Source organism: Macrobrachium nipponense, chromosome 2, assembly GCF_015104395.2.
Source record: "Macrobrachium nipponense isolate FS-2020 chromosome 2, ASM1510439v2, whole genome shotgun sequence".
Lineage (NCBI taxonomy): Eukaryota > Metazoa > Arthropoda > Malacostraca > Decapoda > Palaemonidae > Macrobrachium > Macrobrachium nipponense.
The window spans coordinates 89,671,639-89,694,263 of NC_087201.1; the positions used below are offsets into that span (position 1 = coordinate 89,671,639).

At 41.5% G+C, this 22,625-nt stretch overlaps 1 protein-coding gene and 1 long non-coding RNA gene across 3 annotated transcripts in view; one reads left to right on the forward strand and one right to left on the reverse strand.

Moving 5' to 3' along the window:
* Positions 1-6,745, reverse strand: part of LOC135220768 (ER degradation-enhancing alpha-mannosidase-like protein 2) — a 104,164-nt gene extending 97,419 nt beyond the window's left edge. The window contains exons 1-2 of one of the 2 annotated variants that reach the window (XM_064258224.1): positions 6,587-6,724; positions 6,086-6,186 (exon numbers count right to left, since the gene is read on the reverse strand). Coding sequence is in view for 1 of the 2 variants with exons in the window: in XM_064258223.1 (XP_064114293.1) it covers positions 6,587-6,687 (101 nt within the window). In the remaining variant the exon portion in view is untranslated. Of the gene's footprint in view, positions 1-6,085; positions 6,187-6,586 lie in introns of both variants that reach the window. The other variant, XM_064258223.1, reaches the window with a different exon arrangement.
* The window catches only part of LOC135220769 (uncharacterized), a 116,399-nt gene extending 96,417 nt beyond the window's left edge, over positions 1-19,982 (forward strand). Inside the window, exon 3 of the long non-coding RNA XR_010315795.1 lies at positions 19,242-19,982. This is a non-coding gene — a long non-coding RNA (uncharacterized LOC135220769). The remainder of the gene's footprint in view (positions 1-19,241) is intronic.
* The last annotated feature ends 2,643 nt before the right edge of the window (positions 19,983-22,625 follow it).

A 22,625-nucleotide genomic window follows, 5' to 3' on the forward strand; every position in this document is an offset into this window, starting at 1 on the left:
GCAAGTCTGCGGGAGACTTGCCCTGCTACCGTATCTATCAGACATACCCAGGTACTTCATCTTCTGCTTGGGTTCGAGATCGGACTTCTCGTAGTTTATCACGATCCCCAGATCGCGACAAAACTTGAGGAGTCGATCTCTGTCCTGTAGCAACTGCGAGCGGGAGCTCGCCAGGACTAGCCAATCGTCGAGATACCTCAGAAGACGTATCCCATTCGAATGGGCCCAAGCCGACACCAGAGTGAACACTCGCGTGAACACCTGTGGGGCGGTTGAGAGACCGAAACAAAGTGCCCTGAATTGGTACACCGTCCCGTCGAAGATGAAGCGGAGGTACTTTCTGGAGGACTGATGGATGGGTATTTGAAAATACGCGTCTTCAGGTCCACCGAAAGCATGAAATCGTTCCCCTGATCGAGGTCGAGCACTGAGGCGTAGCCGACTCCATCGTGAACCGCGTCGTGCGAACGAAGCGGTTCAGGGGAGAGAGGTCTATCACCGGGCGCCAGCCCCCCACCCCCCTGAATGGCCTTCTCCACTAGGAAGAGGGCGGCTGTAAAAGCCTGGTGACTGGTCCTCCACGATTTCTACCAGCTCGTTTCGCCAGCATGGTCTTGATCTCCTGTCGAAGAGCGTTGTCCTTTGCTGATCCCCGGACATAGGTCTGTAGATGGACCGGTTTTTGGAGATGAGGGGGGCCGAGACTCGAAGGGTAGAGATATCCCTCCCGAAGGACGTCTACTATCCAGTTCTCGGCGCCGTAGCGCTGCCAAGTCGCCCAATGGTCTCGCCAGGGCACCCCCCCACTTCCGGCAGCAGGTGAGGGGGAACGCCGTCCCTAGCGTTTCCCTCCTCGTTTCGACTTCTTTCCAGCACTTCCTCGGGGAAAGGAGGGCTGGGAGGAGGGCTGGCTGATTGCGGTCCTCCTCTCGCAGAAGTTGAAACAGCTGGAGTCTTCGCACGTTTTCAGGGTTTGGACGGTGCAACCGTCTTCGCCGCCGTGGAAGCGCTAGCCAAGCTCTTTGGTTTGGCCGCAGTTACTCGAGGTTGCCCAGAACCTTCGAGACTGCCTGGTGGACTAAGCGGTCACTCTCGTCATGCGCCGCCGTTCCACCGCAGCGTCCACCATCCTCTCCAGGAAAGAGAGCTGGGGAACTCCTAAGAGGTCCATTTCTTAGCCCGAGTTGCCGCCTCACGCCCAGCCCCCTTGGTCACTCGGGTAAGGACTGCGTCCCCTACGCCGAAGAACCAAGTTGGCCACAGGTTAGCAGTCTGATGGGCGAGGTAAGAGATTGCTCTTCCTCCAGACTGGCACAGTCTCCTGAAGGAAGCGTCGTCTTCGAGAGCAGAACTCCCGGAGCCGGCCGCCACCTTGGATATTGTGAGGGACCACAAATCCAACCAGGAAACTGCCTGGAATGCTGCCATAGCGGTAGATTCAGGGCAAGTGCCTCCTGCTGCGAGAACCATAGTTCTCCGACAGGAGCTGCTGCAGGGACACACCTGGAGTCAGCCTCGCTAACTCCGGGTTAACCTGTTTCGGCAGTATCGGGCTCTGATGGCACGTAGAAACGCCTCTGCCGCTGTAGAGGAGGAGGAAGCAGCTTAGAGGACCGTCCGGATTTAAGCGAGTCCTCCCGTCCTGAGACGAGATTCTCCACCTGATCCAGGACTGAGTCCGCAAGCTCTGATCGTGGCAACCCCATCATCATTTTGGGCTCCCTCTTGGGACCCCACCCCAAAATGACTCCGAGCCGGGACGTGGGCTCTGATGGTGGTAGCGGCGATCCTTCCGCGAGGCCATTATGCAGACAGCATCAGCTTAATGACTTCCGCGAAGTTCCTCTGTATCTCGGGCGTCACAGCGTCCTGTGGAGTAGGACCGTCCAGTCCCTCCAACAAGAGCATATCCCTCGATACTCCTCCTTCAGAAGGAAGGAACAGCGACAGACCCCTGACGGTCGCCTCCAACTACTTGCGCGTACCGTTCCTGGTCGGTCCTAAGACCGTGCCTGAGCCGTACGGCGTCATAGCTGGGTCACGAGCGGCGCACCTCTCGTGATCGCTCCTTTGGTACCTCGCTCTCCTCCCGGTATAGCCCGAGGAGGTTGAAGGTATAGGAGAGGCAGACCTGACGCTCCCCCCCCACCCCCCGCGCTCGCTGGCAGGACCAGCGTGCGTAGAGGGCTGCTGCCGATCGTCAACCGCGGTGACGGTCTAGCAGCAGGCCTAGCGTCGCCGCTCGCCGGGTGGGGCGATTGGCTCGGCTGAGAACGTCGAGGACCGCTCTCTAGCGTCAGGCGAGCTGCCGCTGGTCACCGTCTCCGCCCGGTCCCATCGGGAGCGGCGGACGGGTGACCTGCTAGGCTCCCTTTCGCGTCGAGACCGGCCAGCGTCCTCTCGGCGCGTCAAACCGCTGGTACTAGCCGTGGCTGGTACCGGCGGCCGTGGGGACTCCTTCCTCGCCTCAACCCGTGGCCGGTCAGTGACCGTCACGTCAGCCCGAGCAGCCGGCTGGTCGCTGCGAGAGCGTCCAGTGGCCTGGCGAGAGTCGTGTGCACGACTCTCGCCAGTCTTGCTCCAATCCGCCGCTGTTTCTTTTGACGGCGAGCGAGCTCGGCCGTCGAAACTTTGGCTGGACGGTCCTCTTTAGAAGAGCGTCCACTCGGTGCTTCTTCCGCGAACGAGAAGCAGCCGAGACGGAACCTGGCTTAGCGGCAGAACCACTAGCACCAGGTGAGGACGCACCAGCCGAAGCTGATGCACCTCTGGTCCCCGTCGACTTCTTCTTTGCAGAAGAAGCGACGGGCCCCGCACCCGAAGGAACAGGAGGACCAGCAGAAGAGCTCCCCAGCTCGCCTGAGCGAGCGGCGGGCCCTTAGAAGATCCCGAAGAGTCTTCTTAGGGGGGGAGGAGGCAACCTTCTTCTTCGGTCGGCTGTTTTGGCCTTAGAAGTCGAAGGGGAAAGGGGAGAGGCAGCAGACGACGAAGAAGACGATGAAGACGACGACGACACCTTCTTCCTCTTCCTCTTCTTCTTCGCAGCTCCGCAGGACAGACGTCAGGTCTTCCATCCACAGGGAGCCGGGGCAGGGAGTTGCCGAAGCAACAGGGCCCGACTGCACCTGTCCGGAAGGACCTGAGACTGTTACAGCAACACCAGCAGCGGGAACGGCAGGAAGGCAGGTCCGGGAACAGCAGGAACAGCAGGAACATCTGAAATTGAATGTGTACCTGAAAAGGAAAGAGTCGCTGGAGCGGCCACAGGTACGGCAGGCACGGCAGGTACTAAGGGAAGGGAGCCAGGCGTCCTGTCGACAGTCACCGACATCCGTGGCACTGCGGCAGGTCCAGGGGGGTACTCTTGGGGCAGCGGAAGTCCGGGGTCGGCAAAGGACAAAAAATCCAGGTGGTGGTGGCATCGTCCTCTTTGGAACGCGGCAATGGTTTTGTACTGCCACCGTGGTGTCACCGACATTATGTGAGGCGTATATCCACGATGTGGTGGCATCTCATACGCAGGGGTAGTTAATGTGGTCGTAGTGGTGGTCACCGCACCATGAGTGACCACGGCCGACCCGCCAACCGCTGCAAGCACAAACCCTTGGATGCTGGGCACTCCCTGCAGTCCCAGCGACTCCCACACCTGTCCCAAGTCGCCTTCGCTGCTGGCACACCTGCGGAAGCAAGAGTCGGGTTAATAGGAGGGGCTTCCCCGCGCCTGGGGGGCGAAATTCCCCCCCAGAGCGGACAGAAGACCCGAATACAACTGTACGTCGGGTACGGGCGCCCTCCTCCACACTCGACGGATCGAGAGAGGAGACGGACTCCGCTACCCCCCCCGCAGGGGAAGGCGCAAAGCGTGGGGGCTGGCCGGGAGGCAGGAAAGAGGACGAAGTGTCCGTCACCAAAGGAGTCACTGGACTTTCCGATGACTTCTTGGCCGGCCTAAGTTCTCTTCCTGCCCTCGTACAGCACCCACTGCGCCTCGGACCAATCCATACAAACCATACATGGCTCGTTACGAGAGCACTCTCGCCCTCGACAACGAGAACAAACCTCGTGGGGGTCCACCTCCACAAAGGACCTGAACCCCCCACATTTACGTCCCTCCAGCCCGGGACACACTCTACGGGCGACTGGAGGGCAGGGCGCGGTGAAATTTCAATTTCCTCTGATTCACTCATGTAATCATTGAAATAGAGAAAAAAGTACTTACTATCACTCCTGATACACAGAAATAGAAACCCAAATACTCAAGAATTGAAGCAAACGACAAGCGGGCAGAGCGATGGCGAACACGTCCTTCCCACACACGGCCGAAAGCAAAAGTGGTTTGTTTACCTCCCAAAGCAGTCGCGCGGCGCGCGACGATCGGACAAGCAGTTAACTACCGTTTCTGCCCCCTTGTTCGAAGCTTACGACCGTTCCAGCTGCCGCTAGCTACTTCCTATTGTTAAAGGACCGATGGTTTGTATTACGTATCGGAACAAATATATATGAAAATGAAACAGAATACTGCACTTGCGATTTCATTTTCACATAAAAAAATCGTAAGGATCAATTCCCGGGTAAGAACGAAAATTGATCCAAATTAAATTTCATGCAAATAAATAAATGAAAATGAAAAGACTATTGCAATGCGAATCCACTTTCATTGCATTCTATTATACAAAATTAAAAGGCTCGTGCCGAGCGCAAACACACTCTCGGTAACGAACGCACAGGGCAAAACATATAATGAAAAGAGTACTTACATTTTTCAATTACACTCTTTCGCCCAAAATACATGACTCGGTGCGAGCGCGCCCGCCCTCGGCACCGAGGCATAATTCAAGGGTTCAATTCATGAAAAGAGAGGAAATCGCCGCATCTACGGCGATAACTCCATGTTGGTTCATAATTAAGTAATGAAAATGAAAACAGTGTACTTACAGTTTCATTTCAAGTCAACAAACCATTAGTAGAAAACACTCGCCGCAATCTACGGCGATAACTCCATGTTTGGTTCATAGTTAAGTTTATGAAAATGAAAACAGTGTACGTACAGGTTCATTTTCAAGTAAACAAACACCATTAGTAGAAACACAATATAAACACAAAGCATAACGACGATGAAGCGTGGGACAGAGAGCGATGACACAACCATGTCCTTCACACCCGCGGCCGAAAGCAAAAGTGATTTGTTTACCTCCCAGTCGCGCGGCGCGCGACTGTCGGACAAGCAGTTAACTACCGTTCTCCCCTTGTTCGAAGCTTACGACCGTTCAGCTGCCGCTAGCTACTTCTTCCTATTGTTAAAGGACCGATGGTTTGTATTACGTATCGGAACAAGTGATTTGTTTACCTCCCAGTCGCGCAGCGCGCGCCTGTCGGACAAGCAGTTAACTACCGAACCCCTTGTTCGAAAGCTTACGACCTATCCAGCTGCCGCTAGTACCTTCCTATTGTAAAAGGATCGAAGGTTTGTATGCCGTGTCGGAACAACTCCCTTGTTCGAAGCTTACGACCGTTCCAGCTGCCGCTAGTTACCTTTCTATTGTAAAGGACCGATGGTTTGTATTACGTATCGGAACAAACGTAGTTCAAGATGCGAAAAAATCAGGTTACGAAGGCCGCTTCAGAACGGATTAATTTCGTATCCTGAGGCCCTACTGTAATTGTATTCTTGTTTCACCAATTACATATCGAGTGAATAACGCTGATCCACCCGATGATGATGGATCCACTGCGGTATTTCCCCCTAGTATTGGCTCCACTATTTAGACAGATCATGACTTTGCTCCCCTGGCTAGGTAAGGACATGGTGACCTAGGTAAGGTTAGGTAAAGGTAGATCTGGTTGGGTCATGTTTCAATAAAACTGCACCCCTCTGGTTTCATAACTATCAATAATTTTACGGGCAAAATCGGTGCCACAGTACCAGCCCTTGTGATGGACATAAAGCTAGGTATACAGTATAGACAAAATTGTAAATATCATACACAAAAAGCATAAACATGAACAAAAACATAAGCCAAAAACAGTAAATATTACAGTCACCGACTGGCGGGAACCAGGCTGTGTTAGTAGTCATCAGTTTTACCAGTATTTCCTAAGAAACGCCTACTACCTAGCCTATAGGTAGTCTAGGTAAGTTAAGTGGCAGCCTACGCAAGACCTCGTGACCCTCCGTTAAAATTGGCTCTGCAGCGAGAAACAAAAAAAAATATTCGGTAGACATGCGATAAATATTAGAAAATGTTGTTATAGGTAGGCCATGGTTCAAATTTAGCTCCTGGCTCTGATGTTAATGCGTAGTTCACATTTAAAAATGAAATGATTCCTTAGTTAGGAGGACTTGGTAACTTGGAACAGGGGTTAAGGGCTGCTCTATGAGCAAGAACCCGTGCTGGCATAAGGCCAGCTTAATCTAAAACAACAACGAGGAACAGGCTTATACTAACACATAGGCTACCTACTACTAGGTAGGTAGGTTACATGCTAGTACTACTAGTAGGTATATAGTAGTAAGCAATGGCATAGCTAGAGCAGGTTTAGCCAGTGCCACCATGAAGCTTCGTCTCACCTTCTAACCTCTACTGACCTGAGATTGACTATTTCTCTTTCCGTTAATCCGCAACACGCTGATATCAGGATAAACTGCACTATATATACTAAATACTGTTTCCCTTTCCTGAGCAACATTTTCGTTTTCGTGACATGTCTGCTGCACCAACTGTGCTGTCAGTGACAGGACTTTGCCCTAAATACATTCGTGCAAATGATAGGTGTCTGTACAAGAACCATAAAGGTATATGAATTAACCTAATATTGTCGTTAGCTGTGTAAGTTATTCTTAAATGTTGATATAGATGTAATATATTCACGTGTATATATACGTAAATATTCATGAAATCCATGTTGTACATGCCTAGTGCATAACCCGGTTATAATTTATTTTATATTTGTAAACATAATACATTCACAATTGATGTATTTTTCTTAGTGATATTATGAAAGGTTATCTGAAAGTTGAAAGTGATAAGATTGGTCCTTTTTTAAAAATACTATGCTCGGAACCGGTTACGATTTGATATTTCTGTGAACACTGTCGTCAATCTTCATTTTTTATTTACGTACGAATTCTGATTTGTGGCTGTCTGTGATTGGTGGTCTCCAAACTTTCTCCAGATTATGACTATTCCTTTTGTACGGTGCTTTATTGATAGCCATGGATACAGAAACGGGAAACAATAAGGGGGATGATGGAGACACTCGTTGATTTAACATAATTTCATCTGAACTGGAAGGAGGTTTTGTTACGTCCTGACAAAAATGATTGAAGTAGGCACAAGGCGACGTTTTGTCGTCGGAAAAATGATTTTGTACTTAGTGTTCTTTATTCATAGGCACATTATTTACATTCTGCTGCTCTACCATCTATCCAGCAAATTAAATTGTTATGTTGATCCTGTTGTGGTTGAATCAATTTTATCTCCGAAAATTTACGCAGTTCTTACTGGTGACCGCTAATCCATATGTTGTATTTCCTGAATAGTGTACTGAAAGAGTTGGCAAACTTTTGATGTTATTACACGTGGAAAATAAATATATGAATACAAATTGCATTGCAAAACACACACACTATATTATGTATATATGTGTGTGTATAGAAAGGAAATGGTCACTATAAATATGTGTATATATATATATATATATATATATATATATATATATATATATATATATATATATATATATATATAAGGATGGTCATATTCTTCACTGTTGACGAATAGCAATAAATGTTGGTTTGCTTAAGGCCTATTTGTCCTAACAGATCTTCCGAGATGTTCGAAGATGCGAACCCTGAACTGCCGCTTAGATTGCGACCTTAGTATCGAGAGCTTTTAATATATGTTCAAATTATGTTAATATGGACCTGGAGTTTAATTTCATAAAGCAGTGCTTATTTTTCAATGGCTTTAGCAAAAGTTTTACGAATACGTATATAGCAAAGGAGCTTTCAAAAATTATTACTTCCCAAACCTGTCACTGTCAACAGAGCAGTTATGTATTTTCCCGTCGCGTTTCTTGGAAAAGGTTAACCAAAATTTTGCATGGATTCTACCCGCAAATAAACATTTGAGTGGTATTTAAGCCAAATTCTACATTACAAAAATTCTTCGGGTTCAGGGATGTGATACCACATCTATTGTGTACAAATATAAGTGTCATTGCTGTAGTGCAATGTACATTGGAAAATCTAAGCGGCAGTTCAGGGTTCGCATCTTCGAACCACCCGGAAGATCCGTCAGGACAAATAGGCCATTAGTCCTATTCGTCATCACTCTGAAGAATATTACCATCCTATAAATTTAGATTCCTTTTCAGTCCTTACTTGCAGAACCAACGAAATGGAGCTCGGAGAGGCTGAGTATCTTATACCCTAAGAGATAAACCCTATCTTTGTAATAATGAAAGGTCTGTTGAATTGCTGTGTTTTTAGACTTTTTCTGCTCTCTTTGACAACAAACATTGAGTATTTCTCTATATTATGATGTTGCTGCGGGTTTAGGTTATTATGTCTCGTAATTGTGTAATTTTATTTTATTTTGCTTTGGTAATTTTAATGTAACTTACAGTAATTGTGTAATTATATTTTATTTTGCTTTGTTTTAATGTAACTTATAATACTTCATTGATTATAAGTGTAACTACTATTTCATTATAGATTGCCCGATGACGGAGGAAAGAAAATCTCCGAAACTAGTCGCAAATAAAGATGCTCTTCATTCAAACCCTGGTTTTAATTTATATATATATATATATATATATATATATATATATATATATATATATATATATATATATATATATATATACATATATATATAATTATGTATGTATGTATTATATATATAAAGAAAGGAAATGGTCACTAAATACTGAGTGTTTCGAAATTAGAGGGACGCCCCCGCCCCCCCTCTACAGCATAATCTACAAATTTGAATTTTATTTTGGACAAAAACAAAAGTAATTCAGAACAGGTATTTATTTAAGCTTCTCTCTGAGTATTTGATATATTGTGTGGCTTCCCCCTGCCTGTACCACAGCCTGCATTCTTGAGGGGTATGATTTCAGCAAATCACAAAAAAGCTGAGACCCAAGCTCCATTTCCCTGAGCACTTCGGTCACCTCTCGTCGCAGGTCGTCGAGGCTTCATCATAGTTCACTGTACATGCTTCATCACGATCCTTTAAGATACTACCAATGTTTTCACACACATTGTAAGGTCAGGGGATCTACCTGGAAATTCACTGTTTCGAAGCAGCTCCTTTGTCTGAAGAGCCTTGAAACATGGTGTCTTATCATACAAAACTGTAACTACTTCAACAGATAACAAATTTTCAGGATCTTTGAGGAAAGGAAACAGTAAGCACAGTTTCTCTGAAGTATTCACCATTCCTTGACTGTCTTTTTTCTTTGATGATCCACATCAACCGTTTGGCTGTGAAACAGAGAAAAATTCCCAAACATTCAGGAAATTTCACAACTTGGCGATAGCGCATGTCATCACTGATATCATCCAACTTTGCAGCCCAAATGATGTTATTTTTATGATTTGGCTTCCTGACTGTGTAAATGAAGAATTCATTTGATGCGGCAACATGGAGAAAGTCGGCTTCATCCCAATCTTTAAGGTATGAACCACAAAACCATGCATGGTCTTCTCTCTGTTGCTGAGTGATGTTGGGCTTGCTGATAACATGAAATGGCTTGACACCAGATTTTTTCAATTCACATTATACAGCATTATAACTTCTCTTCATTCCCCTTTTGTTTCTAGTTCAAGCGCCAATTTACGTAAAGACTGTTGGTCTACCCAATGCCTCAGCTATGATGTCTTTTGACTCCTGAGAAAGGACTTCAGGCCTTCCAAGATTCTCACTCTTCTCGCAATGACAGTCATATGGATTTTTGTTCCAGTTTCTTTTAACAAAGGATTTATCTCTTTTGATGTATTTAGCTATCCAGGAACGGGAAATGAAGGATGCGCCAGCATCCTTGACCTCTCTGAAGGTTATAGCCCAGATTCGTGCAATCCATCTGATTTCCTCCGAGCCTGATATAGAAAATCTAAAATTAGGAACAATTAGCATATCAAAAATAACCGCTCCTAAAATACCTCCATGGAGACATGCTAAAATAAAAATCTGTGATAAATCATTTAATAAGAAGGTAACAGATGCACAATTAATGAGTTAATTTCTGTCACACCAGGAAAAACATAAACGGGATATTAGTATTTATACAAATGGTTCCAAGTCGAAGGAGGGTGTAGGCTATGCTGTATTAACAAAAAATATAAAAATAAGGGAAAAAATTCCAAAAATGTGCTCGATATTCATTGCAGAGATAAATGCTATATTAGAGGGTGGGAAATGCAAACGATACCTTTCTAATATACACGGATTCTTAAGGGCCCCATAGACGTTACAACCGGCGGCTCAGGTTCCGTTCTGTCTCCGGCATCTGTGTTGCCCATAGAAGTTCAGAGTCACTTCAGTTAGCCAAAACCTGGTAGAATGAGGACAAGGCCGCTCCGCTCAGTGATGACGCTATAGACTGCGTTCGTGTAGCTGAAACTGGAAACCCCCAGCGAAAAAGGAGAGCCTGAATTGAACTATTGTTGAAGAAATGAAATGAATGATCTCACAATTGTTTATTTAATGAATTGAAACTTTACCCTGGTGACTGGTTCGATTACCTGGAGGAGCAGACCTACATGGAATTATTACGAGGGTTGTCCATAAAAGAAGGTTCCCAAAGATTTTTCACAATGAAAAACATGATTATTGGCATTGAATAATACATTTTTGGAAAGCTTAGACTTTTTCCTATTTTTCGACCTAATCGCCGTTGAGATCAATGCATTTTTGCATGCGGTGTACCATCTTCTTTATGCCTGAATCGTAGAACTCTCCTGCCACTCCGCGAAGGTAGCTTAAAACCTCTTCTTTCAGCTCCTCTCCGGTTCTGAAATGCTTTATGGACGTCTGTACGTCTGTCTTTAAATTCTCTGCACCATCGGCGCACGTGTTGTACAATCATACACTTTTCTCCGTAGACTTCACACAGTTGGGAATGAATGTTCACCAGTGCAGTGTTTTTTGCACGCAAAAAACGAATCACTGAGCGTAATTCACACCTGGCGGGAGAAGCGAGTCGGAGGTCCATCTGTATTGATAGCTGTTGGCACATCTGAAAAATGACAAGAACAAAAGAAAAAAGGCGGGAAAGTCTCGACCCCAGTTAGGATTTATCCTTAGATATTATCTGTCAGCTTCGTTCCTTTTCAGCTGTTAAAAAACCACGAATGGATTAGAAACTTTTCTTATAATTTTATATATATACATTTTATGTCGAGTCTTTTACAACTTGTGTTGTAAAAAAAATTAAAAAGTGTTTTTTTCGATGGTGACCTACATATTTTAATTTCAAAGAGCGTCTCCAAATAAACAGAAACGCATTGGAACCAATACTTGAAGAGAGACCAGTAACATTTCAATAACAGTTTTATATAAGGGGAAAATGTTTAAGGAAATAGTTTAATTATCATTCCCTTATAGAGAGGACCATCAATGGTCACACCTTTCCATTCAAGACTGACTTTAAGTCTCAGTTCTCTCTCTCTCTCTCTCTCTCTCTCTCTCTCTCTCTCTCTCTCTGCCATTTCTTCTTATCTGTTTCTTTTTTGTTTCTTCTTGTTCTTTTACTCTCCGTTTTTCTACCGTTTTCAATATGACATTTTTGTTTCCAGGGTCCTTTCTAACATTTTCGTACAAAGTGGTCTCTCTCTCTCTCTCTCTCTCTCTCTCTCTCAAGGGTCACCTCTGGATAAGCCCAAGTTGCCCCTAGGGAACTGCATACGTATATACACATACTACAGTATTTTTACTTTATCCATTTACAAAATACTGTCATCCTTGCAGTAATAATCCAGACTGGTTGGAAGCGGGGCCTACCTTTTAAGTGGAGGTATATTATTGGCAACGGTGAAGATAGATATGCTGGAAGAAGAATCATGCATCAGAAAGGGACTTAAGCCGCCATTAAAGCTAATTCCCAAGAAAGAACCCTTTGGCTTTAGGGCGGGAAAGATTCTCTGCCCTTTGGTTCATAAAACAATCTTTCCCATTTTTTTTAAGTTTCTGGACAGCTTTTTTTAAAAACCATATGCAGGCTCTAAAAAGTTCGACTGATATTCGTAATTCCAGATTTAGGCCTTCCTTTAAAACTCTCATGGGTGATTAGATAAACCTGAAGTAGTCATTGCTCTGAACAAATTTCCTCATTTAGAACAGCTATAGAAGTCTTTTTGTCTGTGTTTTCCGTATGCTTAGAATACAAATGAATAGCTTATGAAGAACATTCGGAAATTGCAAACGACAAAAGTAAACTTAAAATCACAATTATGTTGTGAAATATGACAAACTAAACAAAGTAAACGTAAACGTATAAATATGCTTTCATGTTCGTGCAAATTAAATTTACAATGAAGTAGTTTGGGAAAGCATTTAAGTCTCCAGTATTACCGAGGCAGTCATCACTTGGCTCAGAAGTATCACAGCTGGAGATAAGGAAGTGAGAAAATGTAAATGCGTACTGGCGAACTCCTATATATATGTGCATTTGTATACGGCGTTAATAAAGTTGTTAGAAGAGTTCATCGCTACCAGGTAGTAGGACACTTGACCTTTGATCTAATATCAAATGAGAAACGAGCCAAAGAACGAATGGCCGTAATGTTAGAATTATTGATTGAACCAGATATTGAGAATGTGGTAGATGCTTTTTCACTGCATATTCTTTTCTCGAAAGAGACTAGTCATGCTCAGTCAAGAAAAATTAGAACGTTATTGGTGAGAAACTTGACAGAGACTTGAAAGACACCGCAACTTGCAACTAGTTATGCTTTCTACTTCCGTACTAATTGTCTGACGGTGCTGTATCAGAACGGAAACCATGGAAAAGAAAATAGAAAAACACGGAAATTGTGCCTGATACCAAAGATTAACTATGGTTGTGCTCCAGATCAGATCTAATAGTTAGATTTTTGTAGGTTTTCTGAGAAAGGCTGGACGGTGTCGAACAATCTATCCTTAAGAGTTCGATGGCAATGAAGACTGTTCGGCGTATTTGTGAAAACCTTAGTTAAATCATCAGAGATACACCACTTTATTTTGTTTCAATATTATTATATTATTATTATTATTATTATTATTATTATTATTATCATTTGTCTTTTATCACAATCACCGTATTCGAATGTATAATATATATATATAAATATATATATATATATATATATATATAGATATTATATATAATATAATTATATATAATTATATATATAATATATATATATATATATATATATTATATAGTGACGAAGTGCCAAGTATCTGGTTACTACACTTACCAATCATAAAATAGTTACCTCACAACAGCCAGATAATAAAATACGACTGAATACTCTAAAGGTAACGCTGATCCCTTAAAAGCTTACTAATTACTCAGAAACTCAGACTAAGTTCATCAAAACAGGTGTGGGGTGATCTTATAAGTAATTAATTAAAGGGCATCACTCCATCAACAAATTTTAAAAGTCTAAGTATTTCCCTGGTTCTAACTCACTTCAATTAAATTGAAGGAAAACAGTTCGAAATTAAATATACTGGAAATTTATAAGTAAAATTCACAATTTCAGTGAAGTTTACTGTTATTTGAAAACAACACAATGTTTAATTAATTCTTGAGTTAAGTATTACGTAAAATTAAATCAAAATTAATTTATCATAAAAATCCAGAAAATTAATTAATCCAATTGAAATTCAAAATGTTAGGTAATTACTAAAATTTGGAAATTAATTCACAAGTACTAAACAACAATAAAGCTTGAAAAGATTTCTAAGTAAATGCAAAGTAATTCACAAGTGTTAAATTCAGTTAAATATGCAACGATTAATTAATGAAAACAATTAAGTTAATCAAATTGTGAATGTAAATGCAAACACACAAAGAAGTGGAAAATACCAAAATTGCAAAAACACTAAGAAAGCATTAATCACAGAATATATATATACACAACTTCAATAAGAAAATTGATAAATGCATAAAAAATCACTTTAACAAGAAAAATTAATAAATGCACAAAAAATCACTTCAAAAGAACATAAAAAAAATTTGCAATGTGTAAAAAATTAAATAGTTTCACCAAACCACTATAAATATGTTTTTAAGTTGCAACCTAAAACTTGTAATAACACATTACCTTGGTACCAATTATGTTCCTGCTGCAGCCAGCTCCAAAGATTTACCATATTCCAAAAATTCTCCATAGTATTCAATAAAGGCGCCATTACATACTTATACAATGTCTGTTCAGATTCCACAATTAAGTAATAAGCAATATCAAATAAATCTAAGAAATACCAAATCTAAAATTTATGAGTGACCGACCACTAAATACAAAATATTTACGTTAGTGTGAAAATATAAATTCTCTCCTACGAGAGAGAGAGAGAGAGAGAGAGAGAGAGAGAGAGAGAGAGAGAGAGTGAGGGGGGAGATATCTCCTTACGCCACGGTTTCAAAGATCAGAATGGCAAAATCTCTCTTGTATGGTAGTTAACTGGGCGAGACATTATTGCCTGACTGGCTCGAAACATTTTGGACCCGAAGTTCCTTTGCTAAATCTTTATAATTCTCTTTTAAAACGATAAATAGAGAGAAATTGGGAATACAGTCATAAATAACAATTATTATTACGTGATTTAAAGCAATAAAAGTTTTTTGAAATAAAAGATATGATTATAGAATTTTCTCGAATGAAATTAAGCTTAGTCATTTCCTTGAGTGACGTCACAAACTTTTCACTTCAAATTTAAAGTACCTACGAGTCAACATGTTCTCTTTTGAAAAATTGAGAGATATAAGAGTTAATTTACCAATAATTTTAGTTAGTTTTCAATACAAAAACATCTCTAACTACTTATATGAAATGAGAGGTATCAGACGTATGTGAAACGTTTTAGACAGACTCCTTCAAGAACGTTCTTATGAAAGATGATGAAATCTTCTCGTGGTTTCTCGACAAAGACACAAGTATGAAACAAGTCACGAGCGTTGTAGGATTGTTTACAAAAAAAGAAAAAAAAATTGGAACTACGCGGCCTCAAGTGATGGCAGCAATTTCCTGCTTCGAACGGACAATGCTAATCTCTCTCTCTTTTCACATTCTATGTTATTCTTAACTTTTAAATTATATTTTTGTGAATTCTGAACACACATTATTAGAACATATAAATTCTAAGCAAAACAAAGAACCAGAATATATTGCAAACATTTTTACATTTCATGCAGTTAAGGAGGGGATGATATGCATTACAAAAGCAACATAATATAAGAATATATGTATAGTGCACTGTTTCTAGAGGCACACTCTTCTGCATGAATCCTGGAGCTACTTCGGGATCTAGTTTTTCTAGGTTCCTTTTCAGGGATCTTGGGATCGTGCTAAGTGTTCCTATGAGTAAGGATACAATTTCCACTGGCATATCCCACATCCTTCTTATTTCTATTTTCAGATTTTGATACTTATCAATCTTTTCTCTCTCTTTCTCTTCTGCTCTGGTGTTCCATGGTATTGTGACATCGATGAGTAGTACTTTTTTATTTTGTCAATCAACGTCACGTCTGGTCTATTGGCATGTATATATCTGTTCTGATATCATAGTCCCAGAAGATCTTTGCTTGATCATTTTCTATCACTCCTTCAGGTTGGTGTTCTTACCATTTATTACTGCAAGGTAGCTGGCGTTTCTTGCACAGGCTCCAATGGAGGGCTTTCGCTACTGAATCATGCCTCTTTTTGTACTGGCTCTGTGCAAGTGCTGGACATTTGCTTGCTATGTGGCTCATGGTCTCGTTTTTCATATTAGACTTCCTGCATATGGGTGAGATGTTATTCCCATCTATCGTTCTTTGGACATATCTGGTTCTTAGGGCCTAGTCTTGTGCCACAGTTAGTATTCCTTCTGTTTCCTTCTTGAGTTCTCCCCTGTGTAGTCATTACTGTTTCTTTGCTGGCCAGTTCTTTAGTCAGTCCCATGTACTGTTTGTGCATTGGTTTGTTGTACCATTTCTCTGTTTTATTTGTCATTCTCTTGTCTGTGAATATTTCTGGGTCTTCGTCTACTTTTATCAGTCCTTCTTCCATGCACTCCTTAGTCACTCGTCTTCACTGGTTTTCAGATATTGCCCTAGTGCTCTGCTCTCGATGTTGACGCAGTCCTCTATGCTTAGTAGCCCTATCCCTCCTTCCTTTCGTGTTAAGTAGAGTCTGTCTGTATTTGCTCTTGGGTGTAGAGTTGTTCATTGTCATGTGTTTCCTAGTTTTCTGGTCTATGCTGTGAAGTTCTGCCTTCATCCACTCTACTGCTCCTGTGCTGTATCTGATTACTGGTACTGCCCATGTGTTTATGGTTTTCATCATATTTCCGGTGTTGAGTTTTGACTTGAGTATCGCCTAAGTCTCTGCATGTATTTTTTCCTGATTGTGTCCTTCATCTCTTGGTGTTTTATATCTTCTCCTTGTATTTTTCCCAGGTATTTGTACCCTGTCTCATCTATGTGTTTGATGCTATTCCCATCTGGTAGCTCCATCCTTTCAATCTTTATTACTTTGCCTTTTTGTATGTTAACCAAGGCATATTTTTCTATTCCAAACTCCATCCTGATGTCCCCAGATACAATTCGTACAGTCTGGATAAGGGTATCTATTTCCTTGATGCTCTTACCATACAGCTTGATGTCATCCATGAACATCAGATGGTTAATTCTGTTGCTTCCTTTCTTTATTTGGTATCTTGCATCCATCTTCTGTAGTACTTTTGTCATGAGAATCATGGCTACTACGGAGAGTGGTGGGGACAGTGAGTCGCCTTGAAAGATCCTTCTCCTGATGTTCACCTCTCCTCCCTTATCCTAGAACTTGTAAGCTCTGTATTCCAGTTGCGCACCGTATTTTTGAGGAAGCTGATGGTGTTTTCCTCTGCCCCATATATTTTCAAGCATTTGATTACCCATGTGTGTGGTATCAGTCGAAGGTTTTCTTATAGTCAATCCATGCCATGCTTAGGTTGGTTTTCCCTCGCTTACTGTTATTCATTACCATTTTGTCTATCAGGAGCTGGTCTTTTGTGTTCATACACTTCCTCCTGCGGCCTTTCTGTTGGCGAGGGATGGTGTTTGTATCCTCTAGGTAGTTATATAGCCTTTCACTGATGATACCTGTTAGTAACTTCCACATCACTGGTAGGCAGGTGAGAGGCCTATATTTACTTGCTATATTTCCCTTATTCTTATGTTTTTGTACTATGGATGTTCTCCCCGTGGTCATCCATTTAGTTGGTGTATGATTGTGTCTGCCGTGATCTCGGTGAATCTTTGTTTTATTCTCCCCATTTCTTCTGCCTTGACTTCCTGGAGCCATGTTGCATGCTTGGTGTGTGATACCGGATTACAAGGAGTTACAAGGATTAGGATGTCTCAAAGAGTTGTTAGTCCATCCGAGGAGACATTGTGTGCTTACTTATTTGTAGGAGCAGGTTTTTCTGTTCATTCACAGTGTCGTAATGATTTTGTCTAGCTTTCTTTTAAACTCTTCCGCACTGTTGCTGCTTACAACTTCTGGTGGCAGTTTATTCCATGCGTCACATATCTTGTTTGAAAAGAAGTTCCCACAATGGGATGTGTTGTATCTCTTCAGTTCTAGTTTCCAATCCATCCATTATTTCTTGTCTACTTTTGTTATGCATTTCAGTATTTTGAATGTTTCTATTAGTTGTCCTCGCAATTGTCGTGTTTCTAAGCTATACATGTTCAGGCTCTCTAGTCGTCTTTGGTAACCTATTTCCCTGATGGATGGAATTAACTTTGTGGCTCTTGCTTGTATTCCTTGTAATCTATTTGTCTTTTCTTAGTGTTGGTGACCAAAACTGTACTGCATATTCAAGATGAGGTCAAACTATTAATGTGTAGAGCTGCAGCACCGTTTCCTTGTTTCTGTATTTGAACTGCTGCTTTATGTATCCCATTAGTTTCTGTGACTTCTTTTCAGCTTTTATGCACTGTTTTGTGGATTTTAAGTCCTTGGTAATAATGACTCCAAGGTCCTCCTCTTGTTCTACACTATTTATGTCATTCCCAAGTAGCATGTAGCTGGCATGAGGGTTGTTTGTTCCTATTTGTAACACTTTACACTTATCTACGTTAAAAGGTATCTGCCATTTTTTCACCACTCTCCTACTTTCATTAGATCATTTCTTAAACTTTCCACTGCATCTGGGTCTGCTGCATTTACACCTAGTTTAGTGTCATATGCGAATTTGGTTATCCTGCGAGTTAATCCTACATCAATGCCAGCTTCTGTTCTGTTTTAGAGGTGTTTTTCTTTCATTCCAGATGTTGACCGACCTTCTTATGTATCCTCTTTTCGATGTAGCATCTCCATATTTCCTTATTCTCTTCTCTTGTCCCTTTCTTCTTCTGGTTTGCCCCTGTAACTCCAGTCTCTGGTTGCTGGTTACTGCCGTTGTTATGATGGTCAGTTGCTGGATGACGACCTACATGTACCTGACCGCCTTCCCCTTCAACTATTATTTTTATTATTTCGGTAGCTGAAACCTATTCACATGGAACAAGAACACAAGAGCCATTCAAGCTTCCAAAGAATGTTGGTTTCAACCTCCCACTGCAGCAGTAACTGATCATGATACAGAGCTAGTGATTTTTCAAGGCCTTAGGGAGACACGAACTCGCGACAACTGAGCGGCGTACCACGACGCTAACCACCATACCAGTGTAGTCGAGTACAGATATGACAAAAAAACCGTTGAACACCAAAAATTGCTAGAAAATGTTTTTCAACTGATTCTGGTACTATTTGATGTGGAGGATGACATAATAAAAGTCTACTAATTTCTGACCATTGGAAAGCTGTCGAATCCAAGCTGGCCGCCAATACATTAACATCCAAATAAATTTCTTATTATTTACTTCAGAATAATAATTGTGTTGCCTATACCTAGGTTTTGAGGGTCGAGGAATGCAATGTAAGTATTGAAATAATTGGATTTTAATGATATAGGATCAAAATCACTGTTTATATATTCTACACTCTTTCTTTTCAGGTATCAACATGTGTGTCACTGACTTCTAACCTCAAATTTGCCCAAAATAAGTGCCTCTGATGTCTACCCTCAAACATGCCCAATCTGCAAGAAAGAAATAGAGAGCCAGGATGATGCAGTTCGAATTCGTGAAAAGGGTGCCAGTGGAATCAATGAAGCAAGTGCTAAAAGAAGTGACAGCATTATTGTGACAGCTGGTTGCGTAGTTCATTCAAATTGTCGTAAGCGGTACATAAGACCACATGACATTACAAATTCATTGAACAAGAACAAAAGTAAACCATTGCTAAAAAGAAATGCGCGGGCATTCACTTGACCATTTGATAACAAATCCAATTGTCTTTTCTGTGGAACTAAAGTTACATTTAACGCCTCAGATTTCAGTTTTGTAAAGACAGAGAATTTTGTTAAAACAATATTGCAGTGTTGTCGTGACCGTTCGGATGACTGGGGTGTTATGGTGAAAGGTCGAATTGAGTACTATGGTTGTGACTTACATGCAGCTGACTGTGTATATCACCACTCCTGTGATGGGAACTTTCGATCCGGGCGTGATATTCCCCATAGGTTTAAAGTGGAGCCAAATACAAAGCAAAGAAAATCAGGACGACCCAAAAATGAAGACCAAGATCAGGCCTTTTCGAGAATGTGCTCTTATCTTGAAGTTAATGATGAGGAACAATTGACAGTGTCTGCCCTAAGGGATAAAATGAAAGAATGTCTTTGCAGTGAAGATTTCTTTCCGTATGGCAATCAGTACCTTAAACAAAAATTGAGAGAGCACTATGGGGACTCAATATATATAATAAAAGGAGAAGGCCAAAATGATATTGTAACAATGAGGGAAACAAGTTCTCACATTCTTCGATCATATTTCATGTGTGGTAGGGACACTGATGAGGAATCTCAGAAGAGAAGAATTATCGAAACTGCTGCTAGACTTATCAAAAGTGATATAAAAGCTGAAGTTCCCTCTGTTATAGACCAATATCCAGGTACAGATACGCTAAAACTTGATATTGCTTTGAAGTATCTTCCAGACAGTCTTCGTACAATACTGGATATTTTGTTTGTGGGGAAAGATAAGAGCCAAAAGGTTGTAGGGGTTGGATAGGCAATCATTCGGGCAGTACGTCCTCGAACTGCTCTATCCCCAATACAGATAGGTCTTGCCTTACAAACACATCATTGGAAAAGTAAATCCACAGTAATATGTCTGATCTGTTATTTAAAATACAAAGCAGAGAGCTTTCGAAGACCTGCACGGTCCTCCTTGGGAGGACCGTGCAGGTCTTCGAAAGCTCTCTGCTTTGTATTTTAAATAACAGATCAGACATATTACTGTGGATTTACTTTTCCATTTTATTTTATTAACTCATGTGATTATGAGGTTTCTTTGAAACACATCATTTGTATCGTTCAAGGTTCCTTGTAGATAATTTGCATAAGATGGGATTTTGCTCATCATATAGAGAAGTTCTGAGATTTGAAAAGAATGCTGCTGACACTGCTGCTCTGCTGTATATATTTTGGCTGAGGGTATTGATTCAGGAGATGTGACTGTTCTGTTCGCTGTTGACAACGTTGATCACAATATTCTTTCAATCGATGGTAGAGGCTCCTTCCATGGGATATCAACAAGCAAGCCTTAATTGATCTGATCAGTGGTAAACTTAGGAAAAGAGGATGTGTTGTCATCAACTCACCTGGTGATGCTGACATAGATATTACTAAGGCTGCAGCTGATTGGAGAAGACACAGACCTCTTTATTCTACTCCTTCATTATGCATAGACAGATAGCAGGAACCTTTATTTCAGGTCGGATAAATCAACTGCCACAACAGAGTACCACATCAACAGTCTTAAGTCAGTCCTAGGAAATAAACTATGCTCTCAGCTGCTTTTCATCCACGCTTTTACTGGATGTGATAGTACATCGCGCATCTTTGGTGTAGGAAAAAGGGCTGCATTTCAAAAGTTAGTCAAATGCAATTCTGTGTTGCAATCTTGTGCTGATCAATTCCTCTCTCCAAACCAAGAACAAAAAGTAATTGAACACACTGGAGCCAAGGTAATGGCAGTACTATTTGGTGAGAAGGGTGCAGAGTCACTGACATCTTTGTGCCATAGTACCCTGTCCAAGAAAATTGTGTCCACAAAGTCTTTTGTAGCACGGAACATCTACCCCCAACAGAGTCTTCCACCAAATTTCATTCTCTCAGAGTTTATTACCAGATAATAGTGTGGATTGGGAAAGAGAGCGACATAGATGTGTAGAACTGTGGTTGGAAGATGGAGGACACTAAGTTAACACCAGTAATGTCAGCTATGAATGCAACTTCAGACAATCTGTTAAAGATAATACATTGTAACTGCAAATCTGCCTGCCGATCATCGCGGTGTAGTTGAAGGGTGTATGGATTACCATGTACACCTGCCTGTGGACAATGCCAATTAGAAAATTGTGATAATCCATACAATCATGTCAAATTCAGTGAAGAGGAAGATGAGGAGTATCAATTAGAGTCTATGTATTAACACTGCTAATGAAATATGTATGCACTTAATAGATAGTATGATTATCATATTATTAAGTTTAGATTTTTAAGACTGGTAGCAACCAAACACTAGTTTCATAAGTGATGTACTGTTAAGTTATTATATGTTTTGTATATATTGATATTTGATATTATACGGTTAATTTAGGATATATCTACATATCGTGACCATTATTGGATACCATCATCATATGATGATTAAAAGGAAATTTGACTAATTCCATTGTATTCTTTGACCCAGAAAACTAGGTGTTGACATCTTATCTATCATCGTAGAGTGAATACTAAGGAAGTTAATTACACTTTTTTATGCATTGGCGGCCATCTTGGATTTCACAGCTTTGTAGTACTTCCATTTTGGTAGACTTTTAGTATGTCATTCTACACATCACATGAATCCAGAAACAGTTGAAAAACCTTTTCTAGCAATTTTTTTAGGGTTAAACCATATTTGTACTCGACTAAGCGGACCAGTTCCGATAGTTATTCAAAAGAACACCATATTCTTTAGAAGCTTGAATTTTAAGTTAGAAGTCAGTGGGCCCTGTAGGCTTGTTCCATATGAAAAGGGGGTTTGTCTTATCTTCTGAACAGTAATTAACTGTCAACCTGAAGCAGCGAATAGAACCAAAGAAAATGCAACAATAAACTACATACAGGCCAACGAAATAATTCAGTCATAAAGAGAATGAAGTACAGATAAACCTTGCGTGTTACTTACCGTACCTAAGTTGTTATTTACCACTTGTTCATTTTACTAACTTAAAATTAAATGGCCGCTTAAGCCCCAGCGCTTGGTCTTTGGCATAAATCTTATTTTCCCAT